The sequence below is a fragment of the Perna viridis genome, chromosome 4, assembly GCF_037379345.1.
Source record: "Perna viridis isolate PV_CMFRI_1.1 ecotype Kerala chromosome 4, ASM3737934v1, whole genome shotgun sequence".
Classification (NCBI taxonomy): domain Eukaryota; kingdom Metazoa; phylum Mollusca; class Bivalvia; order Mytilida; family Mytilidae; genus Perna; species Perna viridis.
In genome coordinates this window covers 13,852,912-13,874,584 of record NC_142448.1, presented here as the reverse complement: position 1 = coordinate 13,874,584, position 21,673 = coordinate 13,852,912, and the positions used below count along the sequence as shown (strand labels likewise).

General features: G+C 33.3%; 2 protein-coding genes across 9 annotated transcripts in view; one reads left to right on the top strand and one right to left on the bottom strand.

Moving 5' to 3' along the window:
* The window catches only part of LOC148618952 (uncharacterized), a 28,850-nt gene extending 27,318 nt beyond the window's left edge, over positions 1-1,532 (top strand). For all 5 annotated transcript variants that reach the window (XM_088578372.1, XM_088578373.1, XM_088578374.1 and 2 more), the window contains one exon: positions 501-1,532. In XM_088578372.1, the coding sequence (XP_088434498.1) occupies positions 501-1,246 (746 nt within the window). In that variant the 3' untranslated portion in view covers positions 1,247-1,532. The remainder of the gene's footprint in view (positions 1-500) is intronic.
* LOC148618951 (sodium/calcium exchanger Calx-like) lies at positions 1,303-16,334 on the bottom strand. 4 transcript variants are annotated; one of them, XM_088578366.1, is made up of 11 exons: positions 16,306-16,334; positions 8,860-9,621; positions 8,535-8,623; positions 8,154-8,330; positions 6,537-6,730; positions 5,986-6,233; positions 5,473-5,705; positions 5,210-5,315; positions 3,880-4,058; positions 3,369-3,710; positions 1,303-3,096 (listed from the first exon to the last, which is right to left on the bottom strand). In XM_088578366.1, exons 2-11 carry the CDS (start codon positions 9,593-9,595, stop codon positions 2,857-2,859), a joined length of 2,544 nt encoding a protein of 847 aa, XP_088434492.1. In that variant the 5' UTR covers positions 9,596-9,621; positions 16,306-16,334; the 3' UTR covers positions 1,303-2,856. The 4 variants fall into 4 exon arrangements, with proteins under 4 accessions (XP_088434492.1, XP_088434494.1, XP_088434493.1 ...); XM_088578368.1 differs by lacking the exon at positions 16,306-16,334 and adding an exon at positions 14,910-15,227; XM_088578367.1 differs by lacking the exon at positions 16,306-16,334 and adding an exon at positions 13,791-13,959.
* Between the last annotated feature and the right edge of the window lie 5,339 nt (positions 16,335-21,673).

Below are 21,673 nucleotides of genomic sequence, written 5' to 3'. Positions count from 1 at the left end.
TTTTTGGGTTACACAGGAGATTACCAAATTATACTGGATATATGGACTTAAAATTCGCCCTGATAACTATCAAGTAGATTTATGCTATCTCGGTATAACCAAACAAATTGATCCATAAAGGTTCAAGCCATGCACTTTAGGTAACTTAATAATCATGGTTTTTATAAGTGATTTATGATAGTCTTGGCGAAATTTAAATGCACACGATCTGTAAATGTGAGTCGCTTCAGTTGTACATGTTGAACCCAAGGTAGATCAAGTTACATTTCACTACATACAGATCTTAATTAAACTTATTTGTCACTTTGTTACCATGGTCACATAACAGATTTTTTTAAGTTGCCGCTATATATTGACCAATGAAGTTATCATATGGCATTTACCTCCACAACCCTGTTCCAGCAGTAATTATGTCAAAGTGGAAAATTTAAATGTTTATTTCTCTTGGCAAATGATGAAAGCAAACATTTGTTTTTTTAGTTCTATAATTTTTGTTGCAGTAACTGAGCACTCAGATGGTCTTTTGACAGAGGTGTGGAGGAATCAAATATCGGATGAAATTCTCAAAATTAAGGAGAGATCGGTGAACTTTGATGAAACAATGTATGATTTTATTCGAACGTTAAACATTATCATGCCAAAAGGACAGGACCATATAGTTTCTCTTGCCGAATTACTGGAACTATATACATACTTAAATAAAACTCGTGCAGTATCAACGGGTGTACGAGTAGACCTTTTTCGTGAATTTTTAATGATAGTGAACTCTATTCGATTGGTTGTGGAAGATATCGAGAAAAAGCTGACTACGCAGAATTTTAGTACAAACCACTTGACTGATGAAGTAGACGATGATTGTAGCATCGTACAATGCCTGGTAGATGATTTACAACAAATGCTTAAGCCTGGTGCAGTTTTTGAAGAAGATTTGAGTGTTTTAAACAGAAAAATAAGTCCATCTGAAAAACCATTCTCAAACCTCATATGCTACGTTCCTTTACTCCTAGAAAAACTTTCAACGGTCATGTCAACACTGTCCCCTCCGGTTCATGACAATTCAATCAACAGCAAGAGTAAAAACAAAAAGTCGAAAGAGCCTGGTGACGAAGCAATAAGCATGAACGGTAAAGTGGACAAAATAAGTGAACAAACACAGGAAGATCGTGGAATGATAAGAACTATAGAGAACAAAGAACCAAACCCCACTTTGGGTATGTCGATCTCTGATGAGCCAGCCATTGTATAAGTACAGAAACAAAATATGTTAATAACCAATATAAAAAGGGATGAACGGAGACAGAATTATCTATACAATTTATTTAATTTGTATTAAAGCGAACTACAACTCACAATTCGTGTAAAATACTAAAATCATATAAAAAGAAATAAATATAATGTACAATAATATACTTTACAACTTAGATAAGCACGTAAGCAACATTTGAATTGGTTATCAAATTGTCACGTGGTTCGTCCTGTAGAGCCTTAAAAATACTTGTACAATTATAAAATGAAAAAAAATTAATCTTAAAGACGCTTTGTTTTTTTTCTCCTTAATTTCAAACTTATTATCAAGCTCTTTTTACTATAACTTTATATACTCATGGTCAAAGATGTATAATTTGAATATAAACCTGCATTTTTATATGAGATGGTCATGAAGTTGGATTTATCACTAAATAATGTCGAAGCACATTAATATACTCTCCTCAGATTTCATGTGAATTACCCTTTCTTTACGGTAAAATTCATTTAAAAAAATACATCATGATAATACAAACTTGGTAAAAAGTATAAAAACACATAAATATGGAAATACATGTACATCAATTACGTCATGAATACGCTTGTAAACATTCATATTTAAAAATAACATTAAAAAGCACTGAATCGTCGGGACATCATATTATATCATACGGAAAATAAGCTACTTTCATTCCAGGCATAACGAGCTATCAAATGGCAAACATAGTAGCAACTGATAAAAAAAGATAGAATAAAAACATTCAGAAAAGTTACAACTCACAATTAATGCCTTCATTATAAGAGCGAGATCACACATTCTCATAAAACTGAGGGGAAAGATATATAATATAGAAATATCTGTGAAATTCATCACCATTTCACGACAATAAATATATAAATATTTTTAAAAATATACACACCGTCTGAATATGGAGGTAGAACCACTGATATAAAGCTAAATCAATGTGATCTTCAGTGAAGTACCCCTGTCATGTCGTGAAGTACCCCTTTCATGTCCATTTACATGAGCCGAAATAAAGATGGAACAACCATGGTGACTTGATTTTAATTCATTTTCAATGTTAGTAAATAATGTTTTACAAAAATAATTCTACAAAACATGAAAGCAATTTAATTTCCACCAGAAAATTCTATAATTTCTTTGATTAAGTCTTAATTGTTTATTGTAGCAATACTTTTTAATGGAATATCAGAAAGGTGGTATTACCTTCTACACTGAGACCAAACAACCATTGTTTAGTTATACCCAAAAAGCCTATGACAGGATTTTCAGGGAAAATGCAAACCTAAACTATACATGGATGGGGACGGATCATTAAGACTCCATATTGTCTGTGTGGAACATTCTCTCTTCTCCAATTATTGTTACTTTGTAGTGAAACATTCTAGAGCTCAATGCAAAATTTAGCCAAAGGGCCATACGAGTTATATCATTACATTCCAAATAATATATTCTTTTATAACAGTATATGCTCACTGTGATATTGACTAACTTCAGCAAACTTTGATGAAGCATTATCCATTTGTTCTTAAAAATACAAAAATATTATTTTCCTTAAAACTAAATTAATTCAATCCTATAAATTATTTCTAAAATCCAGAAATATATCCTTTGGTTTGGAAAGAAGATAGCAATACATATATTAGCCATAAGAACACAAATACAACACCACTAAGAATTTTTGACATTTTAGGTCCACCTAGTTCTGCATTGCCGAAAAATCCAAGATTTCTTCTTAAGATCAAAATGAATACAGCTGTTATGGCACATGCTGTATAAACGACGACAGAAAATCCAAGAGAATCTGCTGGTACCTTAAAGACACCGCCCTAAAAATAAAAAAAACATGATTAGATCTTGTAGAATAAAAAATAATCAATAAAAATACGACTATATTTTTACTTTTTCGTTTTTATATAATTAGTTAAAATGGATTCTTGGTCCCAATCTTGTACCTGACAAATATTAATAAATAAGTCTCAAATGGTTCAATCTAATATTTGTATGAAAAATATGTTTCTAGTGCCAAGTAGGTTGAAATATATAGTACTCGGAAAATCGTGCAAAAGCCAAAATATAAAAAAAAATAAAGAAAACTTACAGCAATGTCTGGATTCACTGCATGATATATTGTAGCAATAACCCATGGGAGACCTAAACCGAGAAATACATTGACAGAATTACTTCCATTAATATTCCCAACAGAACTGTCAGCTGATTTTTCGTTAATGGCAGCAGTCTTACTGGCGAAGGTGTCAGGCATACTGGTTCCCAGAGCAACAAGTGTGATGGCAGTTATTGGTTTTGGAAGGTGCACTAAACATCCAAAAATTCCTGCCAAATCACCAATTATGGCGGTCATAAATCCGATGACAGAGAGAGAAATTACAAAAGTAGGCCATCCTCCTAGGTATTTGCATGGTGGGATGAAGGCAAAAAGAATCTAAAAAAGAATAACAGAACAATATTAAATACAAATGTATTTCTAATTTCCTTTCCCTTATTTTATTTAACTATTTTTACCTATGTACTTACTTTTACGGTTTAAGCTTTTGTGTCGTCTCTACACAAAGTGCTCGAAATTTAAAAAAAAGTTCATTCGAATACCTTACCTTCCAAAAGAAAGTGACAAAATGCATCACGTAATCCGTAACAGTAGCCCCCTGTAAATCTCCTCCATTAACATTCATCGCCTCCATAAATTGAGCAGGGTATGTAGATTCTTCGATCTGAAGAGCATCCATGTTAACTTTGGTCATGTTCATAATTCGGCTTACAAGTCCATTGAATTCTGAAAGATTATTCACCTGTTCAACTATACGCTCATACATACAAATATTTTTGTAAATATCAGTGTAATGAATTTATTAGACCTGACCGAAAAGCAATTCAAACTAGATACTGCCCCTAACAGGACTAATACCCCCGCAGCCTGCTGAACCTTGTACATTTGGGGACCAATGTGGACACATGATTCATATTGGACACAATTTTAATGGGGATTAACTAAGAATTCTTGACACACAATTTTGTTGCTATTTCTATAACATCCAACTACAAACCACCATCAGTACATTTTTGTTGTTGACAACAAAATGACAGAATATGAGTGCACATTTATTTTAAGCATAAATTCCTGACAATATGCACATCCCAATGTGGTAATTTGACACCCCATTAAGTTTCATAACAATCCTGCAAGTTGTTGAGAAGGAGTTGCGGACAACACATGAGACCAAGTTTAGCTGAAGAACGCCCAAGTTCAACAGCCTTCACTTATACAAATTTTACCCAAATATGATAATCTTACACTCCATTGAATTTCATTACAATCCTGAAAGTCGTTAATGAGGTGTTGCAGACAACATTTCAGACCGTTTTTCTGAAACATGCCTAAGTTCAAACAGCCGTCACTTGTATAATATTTGCCCCAAAATAAATTGCTGACAATATGCACATCCCAATAAGACAATCTAACACTCCAATAAGTTTCGTAACAATTCTGCCAGTCGTTGGAGAGGAGTTGCGGACAACGCGTGAGAAAAAGTTTTGATGAAAAGCGCCCAAAAAGTTCAACGGCCGTCATTTATACAATTTTTGTTCACACATAAAGTTCCTGAAAGTATGCACGTCTCCACTGGATATTTACACCCAAAGAATCCCACGAAGTTTCATAACAATGATGCAGGCTGCGTAATAATAGTTCGCACAGACAGACATAAGGACTAACAGTTTTTATGGACACAACAACTGGTTTGGACACAATAAAGCACACAATTTTAACTTAAATTGAAGGTTAGAAAAAGTCCTGTTTAATGGTGCTAATCATTCCTTAACTGAAAAAAAAACGTAAGAGGTAATATTTTGGCTTTCAATAATTTCATATTGAAACAGTAAAAATTATGGTTGTTTTAAACCCGCAGTAACTTTGAAGATTGTTACCTTCGTCCACAACAATAGTAACGATAGTCTTTGCGATCTTTCCTAATTCAGCACCGCCGTCACATTCTCCAAGGGTTATCTGGAAACTTTCGTCTCTTTCTTTTTTCTGAAACAATACATGATGACGTTTGTGAGGAGCGCAAAACTGTTTTAAATTTCTTAGTAATAGATGAATGGCTTATGAACAGATGCATTGGTATTTATACAGCAAGTCATGTAAACAGGAAGTTAGAAGAACAAGGAATTCAAAGTTTCATATTCACCTTGCTATCGTGAATGGGAATATCGATAGATTTTGTAATTTCTCCATGGTCGAATTTCAGTATTCCATCTCCACCCTCATAATCAGTCCCCGAAACAGCAGTTATGTCTTTTGTAGTCCATTTAACAGACACGTGACCATCGGCTCCACCGATTCTCTGTACCGGAACTCGGACCTTCCGCCCACTCTCTTGGGCAATGATACTTGGCTTTGCAAACTCTAATTTTCCAGGTTCTAAAAGAAATCATTATGAAATTAATTTTGACGTCTGATAGAGGAAGTAAAAAAGCAAACGGCCTAATGTTTTCTCATTTACAATGGGTTTGGTAGATCTTTGGGATATCAAAGGACCACCAATATATAAATTTATATATATATTGTTTCATTGATCAAGGATACAATGTGATGTACTATTAAACTACTAACCCAATATAAGACATTAGTACTGGTTAAATTAATAAATACATATTGCAAATAGCCTACAGACAGACCGACATCTTTATTTTCAACCTACCATCATCATTTATAATCAATACTTGTGTAATGGCCATGTTTCCTAGTGCAATGTCTTCTGGTTCATCGCCATCTGGGGTTTTGATAAGCTGTAATTTGACAAAGAAAAATTCGTCAGGCTCCCATTCGTTATCGTCGACGATTTCGATAAAGATTTGTCTTAGTTCCTCATTAGCGTCGAACTTAATTTCCTGGTCGAATGGTATGTAATCTTCGTGGGCAACTGCAGTACCATTTAATGTTTCTACTCTGAAATGGTTAAAATTGAGTTTAAAAGTTTCTATTAACATATTTTTCAAGTCCAATGACAAGCAAGTTTTTATCTGTAGACAAGCAGTTATTCAATACTATGAATCTATAATAATGAAAGCAATTCTGCTTAAAATTTGTTTTTCTTCTGTACAATAAAGTATCTATTAATGAATATAAACTATTATGTGGCTGTCTTTGATCTCTGGCCTTGGTGTAAACACAACACATTCAATGATTGCGGTAGATTTCTACTTAATGTCCAAGGAATAAGAGCACCTTGGATTTTTTTATGGACATTACCTTACAGTACAGGGGTGACTTGTTTTTCCATGACGTCGGATCCCGATTCTGACTTTCTTATCCGACTCTAAGACTGCCGTTTCGGCAGCAGTGAACTCGATTACTGCTTTAGCTCCACCTTCTGAATGATCTTTCTTCTTGGTTACTGCCAAGTCACCTCTCTCTTCTTCAGGTGTTTGAATGTGGTTGTATATCTAAGAAAATAAAAACAGTCGAACATTTAACTGCAAATCTATTATTATGTTGACCTGAGTTTTCACACAAGTTCAATTTACTTTATCTCTTGTAAAGCAATATTAAAGATATTTTGACAAGAGGCTCCAAAGAGCCTGAATCGCTCACCTGATTTTATAGCTTTAGAAGTTGAATACATGCAAAACCTAAAAATGGTCAAACACCTTTGACCAAATTTGCACAGATATTTGCCATGATACTGAACATTTAAACATTAATCGTCATCCCACTTATGTAAACAACTTGCTAAAAGGGCAAAAATAACATTAAAAATGAAAGCAACATATTTATACCTAAATTTGCACAAATTATAGATCTTTAAATACATATATATATTTAAAATTTACATTAATAATCAATATGCTATTGCTTTGTTAACAACAGGCAAAAACAGGAAAAATGATCAAAACGACAATTTCTGGGCAAAAAGAGGAGATTAACGAAAAACTGGGCATAGTATAAACAGCATAAAATAGCAAGCGCACATGTCGGAGAACACACATAATAACTCATTAATAGAAACAGAATTATCTAATGATAATTTTTGTGATTAAAAAAAATCCTGGTCCCAAGGGATTTCTAAGTGTTTCTAAGGCCATAATTACAAGAAGTGTCTACAGATTTTTTTTGAAATTTGCGTCAAAAATAGATCTTATAATACTGAACATTCAATCAATTCACAATTATCCTCGACATGTAAAAACTGGTAAAAACGTAAAAAATGACACATTCGAGAAACATAACTCCAAGAAGTGTCAACAGGTTTTTCTGAAATTTGCATCAAAAATAGATCTTGAAATACTGACATTTGATCAATTTACACAAATAATAGTCAAAAACTGATTATAAAAAAAACGTCAAAAATAACACTTTCAAGGACCATAACTACAAGAAGGGTCAAAATATTTTTTTCTGAAATTTGCACCCAAAATAGATATTGAAATACTAAACATTCTATCGTTATAATAATCATCATTCTGCTCTCATTTTCTAAATAAAAGGCAAAAACTGATAAAAACGTAAAAAAAATGACGCATTCGAGAACCATAACTCCCTTGAGGGGTCAACAGACTTTACTGAAATTTGCACCAAAAATAGATATTTAAATAATTGTATTGAACATTTTATCAATTTTCATTAATCATCAATATGCTTTTGTTTTCTAAATAATAGGCAAAAACTGATAAAAAATTTAAAAAATGACACTTTCAAAGACCATAACTCCAAGTAAGGTCTACAGGTTTTTCTGAAATATGCACCAAAAATAGAAATTGAAATACTGAACATTTTTTTTCAATTTACAATAATTATCAATCTGCTTCCGTTTTCTTTCATATGTTGTCAACCACTTAGTATAAACGAACAAGAACAGTATAAGTTAACCTGTTGGAAGGTTCCAAGTACACGTGGGATTAACTTCTTTCTTCCTCCTAGTCCTCTAGTGGCATTGATACGATACCATAACTGGTCATGGGGTCGTTCCATCGTCAGTCTCCTGGCGGCCATATAAGCTGCCTCCTCTGGGGGCAAACCTTGGTCTTTAACATCATGTCCAAGTTCCTTAATTCCAAATTTAGATGATTTAATTCAGAATTACTGCGGAAAATCGTATATGTACTGATAAGCAGTTAAGTGTTGAAATCCATATATTTCCTCAAATTATATCTTTTTTGGAAAACAATCAAACCTTAACTTTATTTACAAATTGTGGCCCATGGTATTGTATAACATTCCAAATCTGAATTCTAGCAAAATGGTATATACCTTGGCAAGAGACATGATTTCAGCGTTGTCCTCCTCATCAGAATCTTTGTCCATTGTCAGGCTTCCTCCTTCTTCCACATTCTTCTCATCTGAAATATATAATATCATTTCTGTGAATAACAAAATACATCATATAATATAAGATGTTAACTGTTCAATGATAAAAACATCGTTTATATATAGAGTTATGTTTACTATTTTTTTTTAGTTTTTATGAGCTCTTTTCAGAGTCTAATGTAGGTCTATGAAAACGATTTCAAAATTTAAATGTAGTTATTGAACTTATGTCTGTAATGAGGTATAAGAGAGAGAGAGTTCTACCTACCACGCATTTTAAATCCTACCATAGAAGGTTGTTCCTCTTCCTTCTTTTTCATACACCAATTTTTATCAGCAAGAAACGCAATCAAAATCAAAGCAGGGAACATTAATAATGTGAGCACAGCTTCCTCGATTCGTACTTCATTCGGTGTCCAAGCAATTAAGACAATAATTAACCAGAGATAGGCAAATATACAGGAAAATGTGGTGACTCCAAACACTTTCATGCTTTGAATACGACGTGTTTCGCCATCTGGGATTGCCATTATACAAATTCCAGAAATAACGAATAAATTAAAAGCTGCTGATCCGACAATGGTACCTGGACCGAGTTCACCGGCGGTAAAGTTATTAAATATAATCTCAATACATGACAAGAGAATTTCTGGTGCACTTGTTCCTAGAGCAAGAAGGCTAAGATTGGCAACAGTGTTGTTCCAGACTTTCACCCGGATTATTCTAAACCCACTTGTTTCATTTGGATCAGGAATTCTCACTTTAGCAGTTTTGCTTGTAATTTTCTCTATAGAGCACATAAAAATGTCTGCTATAATTGCAACACCTAAAAAACACCACAACATTCCTAGAAGATAGAAAAACGCCCTTGCGCCTCTAGACCAGGTGTATTCGGAGATTGCAGGAAGAAGTATTCCTTCCTCACTACACATGTAGTAATCGACGTCATAGGGACGTGCAGTTGTTGTGTTTGGGGACATCGAACTGTCCGTTGTATTTGCCATCTTTTCTTTTTTCAACCACTCACAACCTGTTAAAGAGGGAAGTAAAAGTTAGATTAATTTGAGAAAAATACATATATCCTTTTCAGCATACATTTTATATACTGAAAATCGAAAAAAAGATAGTTAAAAGCACCGTGCACGTATACGAAAGATAATGCTTTATAACATTCACATAAAAATGCATCTAACTAAGGAACATGGGTACGCTGTGTTAGTCTATGATAAAGATTATTAAAGTAAAACTCTCACTAGACAAGTATTAACTTTGTATTCGCAATCTGTAGTATATACTTCCCGATTTATTGACAAACGTATTCCGTTGTGAGGCAAAGCAAATACCTGTTCTTTTTTTGCATCATAGGTAACACACTAAAACACTATTTTCTTCCTTATTAGTAGAAATGGGAAATATTACGTATATAATCCCTTAAAAGTTACAAAGTAAAAATAGTTTTGTTAAACTTTAAAACCAGGTCTGAAAGCACACCCCGACTACATCCTGCAGTTTTTATATAAAAGATTTTTAAATAGTGTGCTTTCTGAGTTCTTTCGGGGGCGATTCGGGCTTTGTCTATTATCCTTTTGGTATTCCCTGCATTGTTTTTCCAAGTTTTGGTCCTTGTATTGTTTTGTCCATGTTTTGGTATCCCCGGCTATGATTTGTCCATGTTTTTGGTGTTACCGGCATTGTTTTGTCCATGTTTTGGTTTCCCCAGCATTTTTTTGTCCATGAATTTCCCATCATTTAGCAAGATTTCGGTATTGCTACTTTGTCTAATAGCAGATTTCTTTGATAACGACTATCAAAATGTAAGAATGAATATCTTATCATAGCTGTTAAAAATGAAAAATCCACGAGAATCAAAACGATTTCATTGCATCGATCCCAATTTAGATGTGATACTTCTGTTTCTTGTTCAATTCCTGAAGATGCTGAATAAATAACAGGCACGCGAACAAAAAAAAAAAACAATAAATGTTCGATATCCTAAAAACATCGTCTAATTTTTACAAACCATATTATTTTAGGTAGTACAATACAGTTAAGTCATTTCTGAATATTTGGTCCCATTTTGTTGAAATAAAGGTGTTTTTAAGCAGTCTGCACAGAAATTTCTAGTGTTTTGTCATAAAAAAGTGCATATTTTTGAAATCCTTGGTGTGTGGAGGTTCAAGTCATTTAAAAGTAATTTAGTGATTATTGTTATAAAATCCAGTAGCCATGGTAACATACTGAAAAAAATATTACTGAGTTTTAGTACAAATCAGGGGTGCCTTTCCAAAACTGACTGCCAATTACTATGTTTTATAAAATATCAGGCACTTAGACACTACCACAGAATGAAAGCATGCATGGAGTAGGTGGAAAAAGGGTAAAAATAATAAGACCTTTTCGATTCATTCTCTCACAATTTAAGTTCCAAAAGTTCGTGCGAAATAAGGTATTTTGAAAATCAGTCATCTGATGCTGAGGAGAGAACCTAATATGGCAGGGGACTGAAACGTTCCGGATACCATTCTTCTTCTAAATTACACCTGTTTACCATTTTGATGTCCATGTTGATAATTGGACTGTAATTCAGTAGAAATAGGGATGTATCTAATTTTTGAACGGGTTATACCCAGTGACCTGGTTTGGACCCATTTACACCTTTTTGTGCATATAAATTGCCGCAAACCAGGTTATTTCGTATAGCCTATTTAAAAATCAGAAACATTTCTTAACTATAGAAAATAATATCAAGAAGACTGTAATAGTGCACCATTTAAAAACAATCTATCTGTAATTAACACCTTTCAGATTCTAACCAACAATTAATGTCACTATTACTTCAACTCTGACCGAATATTGTATTACTTTATTTGCCCGATTCTCATATATGCATGTACTAATAAAAAAAACTTAGTGATAATCTCATATACAATATTGTTTACAGCCAATGTCTAGTAAGATATCTCTCTTTAAACCTTTAGAATCGATTTATCTTATGTTTTTAATCAATACTTGTATCTTTTATACTTTTTTCGCTTGATGTCTGTATTTACACTGATTTCCATAAGTGGGGTGTACCCCCCTCTCTTGAGTCCAGCGTAATCTCAAAATTAAAATATGACGATCAAAATATGCACTCGTATGAGATTTCTAAGGTATGAACAATATTATTTGCCTTTTTGTGATATTGTCTGATATTTAAAACTCTCAAAGTTCTCACAACTTCCGACTTATTTCGGCTTTCACTTTGCACATTATATAATAGGAAAAAGTTCATTTCATTCAAATATAAAGACGCGGAGCGAGTTTATACTGTACAGGTAAAAGAAATACATGCATCAACTCTGGTATCAAACTTTCTGTACGTGTTGAAACAAAACATTAATCTATGTCTAGATGTCAGGGGAGATCTATAAACGCCTTTTATGAATCAAAACGTATTTTTTTTTGTAGTTTCATTGTATCGTCATTTAAGTATGTCGTTGACCCTAAACTCCTACATCATAAACGACAATACCCCTTCAAATCTAAGGTGAACAAGAATACTTTACAAAATGAATACTTCATGCTAAGAAGCACGTTTAATACGGTAATCATTCGAAGGTATACATGAGTAAGGACTGAGTGGTTGCTAAGGATTTTAGATCAGTAAATGCATCGATAATAAGGAAATAAGACTGGGGCGGAGGAAGCTACCGTATATTAAGAGATCAATCATTTTTTTCTCTCTAATTATCAAGCAAACGAAAAGGCTCATATTAACATATTGATAATTGTGCACATAAATAATACGAACTCAGTTACATGCAGAACAGCTTTGCTACATGTCAACATGAGAAAGCTAAATACCACTAATCATGAATATTGAAAGCTACCAATCCCTGTAGTTCGTGTGATATTCAGAACGTTCTTACAGAACTACGGGTTTGAATGCTGCATACTTGTTCCATTAACAGTGTAGTATCCTAACATTATCTCATCGGCGTATACAGCTCGATTTCACATATCACAGCTACACGCACTGTGGTTATAGACTATATATGGACTATATCATAAGATAAGATAGCATGGACCATCTCGAGTAGAAGTATTTAATACAATGATTACAATGATTTTAGAAAAAAATATGCAAATATACAATATAAGCACGAATAATCCTCAAAACAGGCGGAAATGTAGTCTAAAAATACAATGCGTGCTTTTCATTGTTTGTTCACCGTATTCATAGATATGCTGATTGTGAGCATAGCAGACTTACACTGATGCTTTGAAGATTTAGTGAAAGGGCCAAGATCGAATGTCCGCTTTAGAGAAAAAGTTGGATACATAGATAAAACGCTTTTAAACTAAACACATAAAATACATACGCTTATACGAGTCATCAACAACAATAACTAGAATGTTATGGATGGAAGGTGTCGCTATTAAGTTTGTGTGCTGACCTGAACACTAGTTATCTTAATAATTATTTTGATAAGCTTAAGGAAATACATGTTTCAAAAATAAAGAGAAGGCGGATAGAGATGTTTAATCCTTTATCTTGGCTAATTGTCAAATAAAGTACATTTGTCTAAGTCCATTTAATATATAAGCAATGTTACAATTTGTTTTAAGTAATGAACCTTTTCAAGTTCTTGTCATCTTAGACCACGTTTTATACAACAACACTGACAAGTCATTAAGCCCTAAAAATATTTGGGTTGCTCTATATTTTAAAGAATTTGCAATACAACTTCCATTAACACGAACAGTCTATTAGAAAAAAATCAGTAAGCAAGACATTATTTAGATAGAAAAAAAAACAATATAGGTATGCAGTTTAGTTCGATTGTTAAGTCTGAAATATAACTCTTGAACAATCTTACATCTAACACAGACAGAAATCAACAAAATATTCAATGCATCAGCGAAAGCCTCCATGGCAAACAAAACTTCGATAAATGTAACGTCGCTATGATTGTTGCTGGCAACAAAAATTTCTATACTTTTCCACATGCATAACTTTGTATCATTCTGCAGCTCACTTGCGAAGGCAACGCCTTGTTTTCCTTTTTTTTCTACTTTTTTTTTATAGATGATAAGTATAGAGTGACCTACCTGTCGTAGTAACCTGTCACTTAATAGAATGACACTGTATTATTACATCTAATACTTATAGTAAATTCCTAAAATTACTCAAAATCCTAACAATAGATCGCTAACCTGTTGTTGTTGTTGTTTGATGTAAGCGATCAGATCAGTACCGATACATGCAAGACAATTCAAAGCCTCCCTAGGCTAGGATCAGTGATGCAATTATAAATTCGGAAAGACCACGCCCGTCAGCTACATATGATAATAAATATATCGTAATAGAATATAGTTCCTCTAGTCATCAATGACAAATGTAGCTAATAAAAATTTTACCTATACAGGTGAATTTATCCTAAACTTGAATTCGTCAACATTCAATATTTTCCTTCGGGCGTGGAAAGTTGTAAAACTAAAATTTGTAGGTGTACGAGATGAAAATGTCATACCTACATATATTATAACCTAGATGTGTGGGTTTATATAAAATACTTGGGTGTATATTAGCTAACATATATGCACATTTTTGACAATTTATCAAATCTTTGACCAGAAACGTAACAAAGTATATTGTCCGTCGTGGGTGTATTCACTGTTTGTTTAGCCCGATTGTAATAGTCCATGCTAAGACCCTTATCAAACATTTCACTCTGAAATATTTGGCCTATGCATATTAAAACCCGAACAAAACGAACAAGATATTAGTATAGATTTATCTTATATGAACTGGTGAACTGGTGAATCCTAGACCATTATTAATAGCTTGCTTAAACTGACTCTATATATACTTAAATTTACTTGTAACATAAGCCAAGAACAGAAAAATACTGACCATCATTGACCTCTGACTCATTTTGTTTTTTCACATATTCGCGTGCATTCTGACCAAAGTGTGACCCTACATTACGTATATACTACTAGATAAACATTGATGTAATATAAAGCATCGAGCATTGATGACCTTTGTTTTTGGCCAAAAAAAAAAAATAATAATATGACTTTTAGCCCATTTACACTGTTCAAGCAGAGTACACTTTTTATTTTTTCTTTAGTAACACCAATTGATTTTACATAGTAAATCAAATCCGAGTTGTTTTTATATGACATGTCAGACCCTAGAATGACTGGGAGCTCTGAACTACTATATTTATTTATACATGTATACATATTTTTTTAAATTTTTGTTGTGTGATTCTCGTTGCACATATATATATGACTGTTTGTTATGTATAAGACACTGAATGAACATACTGTGATCATAGTAGTGACTCGGTTCCTTACTCCAAATTTGGATAATCAAGAATGCTGCACACAATGCATTGTGTTGTATATAGAAAGAGAATGCATCCGGTCTAATAACATGTTGGGTATCTTAAACTGTCATCCTGATGAAAAGCTGGCGTATTCGTTTATGTCGGTAACTTGAACTGCAGTAGCAATCTAAGTATGTTTGAACGAACAAAAATATCAGTTGTTATCCTCAACACAAGATATGTGAACCCATAGCTCCTAAAGTATTTCCCTGTGATTTCAATATGATTCTTTCTACTCGATACTTTCATGCCATCCCATCTGAACTATTTCTATCTTGTCTCTTATATCCCTTTATTCCCACCCGATTTGAGGAATGGCGCTGAAGCAGTCATTCACAAGAGATTTGTTGCATGACCGAAATGTTCACTGATTTGTAATGATTGCGTGTACAAATGATGATTTGAAATGTTTTTGATAAATTATTAAAGTGTATTTGCTATCAATAAATATGGCATTGGATAAATTCCATTTTCTATAATTACTAACACCGACTACGTTGTTTGTCAATCATCATCATTTTATAAAGGTTTTTATTTTTATTGTGGAACAAGGTTGCTTTATTAATAATAGTAGGTTACATGGATGTACATGGTCGTATAAGTAGTGACATTTTATTCAATTTGTTTAGCGAAAGATTAACATAAGGGTAATTAGGAGTGATTGTGTGTCAATTCTTCTACTTGAATGAACACGGAAATATCACTAAAACGAAAACAAACGCTGATTTAAAAAACGTCATCAGCGAGGAACGTTGAGAATACTTACGGTATGTATCACGCAGTGTGTCAAGTATGTTTACATCAAGTCAATGATTCGATCTGAGTGAAGTCAACTGAATTTTCTGATGCTATGTTATGTATGTTTTATGAGTTAAATAAATTTAAGGTGTACTTGATTTAGAGACTTTCCGAATCGTTGACGAAGGCTATATGCATTTCTTTCCAAGTCAAGTTAAAATACCTTCCCAAAGGGAATAAAATTCTCTCATGAGAAACTGAGTGGAATTTGAATCAAAGCTAGCATCACAAAGGTTGTCCTATTTGATGGATTTGTAAATACCGGTAAATATCAAAGAAAAGGATGCTATCCTGGTTCAAACAAAAACTCACAGACTCATACACCTTTTTAATAGATTACCAAACATTTATTTGTCGCGTCTATTTTCATTGCCTTATACTTTTTTTTTTAAACATAACCGAAAAAAAATACAACGATTTAAATATAGAAACCGAAACTATGTAGCTAAAATGCCATATTCCAACAAAAATAATGCTTCAAAAAGACAACGTTATGAAATAATTAGATTTAAAACGATACACAAAGAACATCTTACCTCTCTGCTTCTATCGATCGAACAGCTTTAATCAACCTGTTACATCTTTTTACTATTACACACCAAATCCCACACAAATTATGAATAATGCACCAACGCCCATTCAGTACAAAGAATACGGTAGAAGGGGGGTAATTCAAACATGTCGGAAAAAAGAGGCACCCTTGTGATTTTAATTCTTTGAATAACTTGCAAACATATCCAAAATGATTTTGAACAACTTGTAAACATATTCAGATTAAATTAAATAATCAACCGGAACTGAAAAGTAGAATTAAAATGTCAAAAAGAAGTTTGTATCCACAATGTTAACTTGTTTCGAATGACACCCAAATGTATTTTTCATGTTTTTCTGTGTCAATAATCTGTATTTTAAAGGTGTTATTGATGGCTGATTCAGAGAGATTTCAGAAAAGGGGGATCCAAGCTATTACTTATATTTGCTAATTTTTGACCAATTGTTTAATGAAATTATCAAAATTTTTCAATAAGGGATCAAACTTGCGGCCGAACCATCCTCGATCCCCACTGATATATGTTGGCATGTACTACGATATGTATAGATAGGGTAAACATCAATGCAATATAAAAGTATAAGAAGAAGAAAAGAAGGATTTTTTTAATTTTCCCATTAAGGGCTCCAAGGGACACGGACATTTATGAACAGTTATGATTATATGCCATTAACATCAACAATAGTATATGATAAACTAGAGGCTCCCAGGAACATGAATCGCTCACCTGCATGGTTCAATTTTTGCCAGTGTGATCTAAAAGAGCAACAGCGGCCATGTTTTAGGCTTGATCTATAATCGACATACCTTTTGTAAGTAAATACCGTAAGGAGGCTGGTGACCGAGTGGATTCAGAGGATAAGAGTTTTAAAGAAGACGACAGACGACGACGGACGCCAAGTGAGGGCAATAGCTCACATGATCTTAGGCCAGGTGAGCAAAGTCATAATTTTCATCAACTTGTGGTAATAGTCGTTGACTTTTTCCTCGAAAAAAAAAATACTTGACAAAACTTTCCGAAACATTTGAGCCATTGAAATTTTTCATTATTCAAATCCTTAAAGTGTTTATATGTTAAGGATAATTTTTAATACATGTATATGTCATTTCTAATATTCTTACAAATGATACATTCTGTAACAAAATGAACATCACTTTCAACCTTATCTAATGTACAATAGTGACACTTTCTATTAATTTTATCTATATATATGTATTTGAAAATCTGTCAATCTGTACCCTTACATAATGAGGGCTCATTTTAATTTTACAAACAGATTGTCTTGACTTAAATTTTCTTAAATAAATATTTCTTAATACTAGAAGTGTTAAGTTAAAAAATTGTAGTGTACTGGGTTGTATTGGGTTATCTTTCTTTAATCATATTTCAGCACTTGAGGCATTATTTTACAAAATGAAAAATGGGGAAAACGAAATGAGACTGTCGTTGCAAAACCTAATGACCATTTCCGTAGACACAACTATTCTTATCAAGCAGTCCTTTTGGACCAAACCAAGTGTTTATGTTCATTTTGAGTATTTCTTTTTAAATGTAAATATTATTTTTGACTAGTTTGGACATTGAAATCCATACAATGTACTACTATTATGTCTCCTGTTCAGAAGAAGAAAAATGCGTGATTATAGTTATATTGAATGATTAAGCACGCAACAATAACGGTTGGTACATGCACATTTTTTTCTTTATTCTGTAGATATTTACGTGTTGTACACGTGTCTGCCGTTCACAGTCGTAAATGTGTGCGATTATGCATCATGTGTCATCATGATTAAGAAAGATAAACAAAAACAAAAACAAAAACAAAAGCAAAATTATGATAATTTCCCCGCCCTCCCCCCCCCCAAAAAAAAAACCTTCTTTTTTGACACAGGAAACAGGGAAGATTCGAATACATGATAAAACATGGTTAACCAGAAACATGTTTGGTTCCAATTTTTCATCTGCCGAAAATTAAACAAAAACTAAAGCTTAATAGTGGATAGGAGCAGGACAAGTGTCGCATATACCATGAATGCACTTTTTGTAAAACTGTATGCCCCTAAAATTTTCTTAAGTAAACTAAAGCTTCTTTTACTCGAAATCACTAATAAGTAGTCCATCACTTTTAAAAGGTAACCGCTAGAGATATTCATGTTTTCTTAAGGTATACTCGTGCTTTCCAAAGCACTAATATGTCGTGTACACAAAACCGTGGAAGTATAATATCTAGACACTATACTTCCATAGTTAAATAAACTGCAGGTGTAAAGGAATGAATAACTTCATCTGACAAATGCTATTTAAGCAGCAAAATTACACTTATCAAGAAGACATTGTACGGAGACTGGAGTTCATGATGGCTTTATAGATATTTACCGTGAGAAAAGGTATGCGTGAACAGCGATTTACATATTAGTTTATCCTTAAAGTCTGAATTTAAATTCATTTCCTATTCAATAGCGAGAGGAGTAACTAAGTAGTAAGTTTTACATTACGCAAAGGTTTACTGGAAAATAACCTATATTTTCATCAATCATACTGGGCATGCTCCAGTATCTTACCTCGTTTAAGTGAGTTGGTATAAGACATGGCAACAACAACGAATATTTTTTCCCATAAATGAAAAAAACAAAAAACAAACCCTTACAACAATCGACAATCCACCCTAAACAATTCATGGATCAAATTCTGTACATTGGACACGGCTGTCATTCGATATCCGATGAATTGTCTCGCTGTAAGCAATAACTGTTGTAAGAAGTAAAGGAATTCAATTTCTTACGAAATATCATTGACTGTAAGAGTATTTTACAGTCTAGAAAGCTATTCAGGGTTCCGTTCTAAGTGTAAGAACCGTAGATAAGTTGTCTCTAGCTGACAGATTCACCTTCGAAAACAAACAAACAAACAAAAAAACAAAAACAACAAAAAAAAAACAAGTGCACAACAAATTTTGTAATTATGTTTTGTGTGTACGAAGTTTGGTTTGGTCCAAAAGAACTGCTAGATAAGATCGATTGTGTCGGAAAATGATCATTAGTTTTATTTCGTTTCGTTTCCCCATTTCTTTGTTTAAAGAATGCTTCAAGTGCTTTTTTTCACCAATCTCATGGATGTATTGCCCATTACTGTTGATTTTATAAAGTAATCCTTGGAGTTGCGAAAATAAGTTCCATATTGGTCAAAGGCATACATGTTTGTAATCTCCCTGCCATTTCTTTCGTTGTAATTATTCTGTTTATTTGCGTAACCTGCAAACGATTTATTTTTCAATAAATATATACATATATATTTAACTAATGAATTGTCAAGTTTTACCGATTAATTGTTCTGTTTTTTTTATACTTTCAAACCGATTTTATCCTGTTTTTAACAGAAGAATCATCGCTAACAGGTGTTTCTAGAAAAGCAGATGACGCTTACCCTATCGGTGCACCTGGTCCATGCTCCTAATTTTTAGTGGAGTCCGCGTTGCTCATCTGCTTTTGTTACTTTGTATGTATTATTTTAGTTACTTTATGTTCTTTGTTGTGTGTGTCTGTTTTCCGTGTCTGGTCTTTGTCCCTGGATTGCATTCTTTTGATTACCGCTATAACCTTGGTTCCCTTGATTACTCTTTTGTCCTGTTGTCTCAAGTTGTTTTATAACCGATGATTTGTTCTGTGTTCAAACAATGAATTATCTTGTTTTACCAAAGAATAGAATTGCCCTGTATTTTACCAATGATTTGTAACATAACAGTCCAAATATAATTGTTTGTATCTAAATGCTAAACGGAATGGAACATTGTTATGCTGAAGCCAGTTACGACCCCTTTTGGATTTCCAAATGTCGTAAAAGAAAAGTGGAAACAAGATATTCAGATCAGTTACAGACGTTAACGACATTGTGGTAAAAGAAAAAAACGCTATGGCAACGTTACATTCTGTAGCCCGTAGAGAAGATATACAAATGTAGATAATTTCACAAGATTTAACTTTCATTTTGATTTAAATACTTGTTTCACAAAAGGCAGCATCTGTGAAGATTACAGGCACTTGGGCGGATGATTCTGACAACCCACTTTTTTCTCGATAACCATTATTTCCACCTGATAAAATCGTATTCTTTTTTGCTAGTTTATTGGTCCATTCAGTGAAAATATTACAAAGGAATGCATCATGAAGGTGTCGTGAATTTATGATTTTATTTAAAGGAATATCATTTTGGTACCCCAATGGAAACCTCATTAGGATTAAACAAATATATTGCAAACGAAATTTCTTTCTTTCTTTACTGATTGTTTCATGAGTTTCGGAACGTTTATATATGGCGGTTTTCTGTTATATAAAACTTGCTATATGAAAGTCAGCATGTGCTATAATATTTTTATTTTACAAGATTTTTTTCTTATTGTACTACTTTATTTACAGGTATTTGCAACTTTAGGAATTTGGTTGTATTTTCCATAAATTGTTAATTTTGGGAAACTCATTTTGCTAGTTTTTGTCGTAAGATCAGTTGTATCTCGCTTGACTCGAATTTTCGGAAGACAAAGGACAATTTTGTTTATTTTAGACTTTGATTGGCTACCAATGTTACTTCCATATCCACTTCCTTTCACTTCAATATCGGCTGCAGATATTCTTGGCATCGAGCAGTTATTGAAGTATGTTTTTACGTTACTATGTACATCTGTATTTACCCCTTGAGCGTCAGAGAGCGAATGTCTCATGCAACACTCGCAATTTTGTACTCGTGGATACAAAACATATTGCTTGCATGGTTTACAGTTTGATTCGGAGCGACAGCTGGAGTTGTTGCTGCCTTCTAGAGTTTGTTTTCGTTTGCGGTTAATTGGTTTTCGTCCAGAATTGGCGTCTTTTCTCTTTGCCAATGTTATTTTTTCGGTAAAACAGAAAAACCTGCTATCACGTCGTCTAATTGGCCGATCAGAATCGATTTTTTCTAATGTGTTCAAAACATGAGAATCGTCTATAAAGTCGTTGTTGCCTATTTTGATGTCAGTCGGCTGTCCCTGAAGCCAACGAATAGTTTCGAGTTCTGCTTGAATGAAATCTCTTTTTACTTGACTTGGTCTTCTCTTTATACTGTGTTTGAATGCTTTCAAGTCCTGCTCTGCATTTTGGCAAGCCAGTGTTACGTGTAAAGGTGGAAAGACCTTTGCTTTGCAGTAAACTCTACTCTGTGTTATCATATTTTACCTCTGGTTTCTTCTTCGTCGGTCATGGTGGCACTTGATCTCGACGTTTTGGCTCATTGCATTTACCCGGTTGCTATGCAGATTTGTTGCGACGTTTTCGTCGTCATAAACATTGCCAGTTGAAAAAGATCAAATGAAAAATCATTGGCG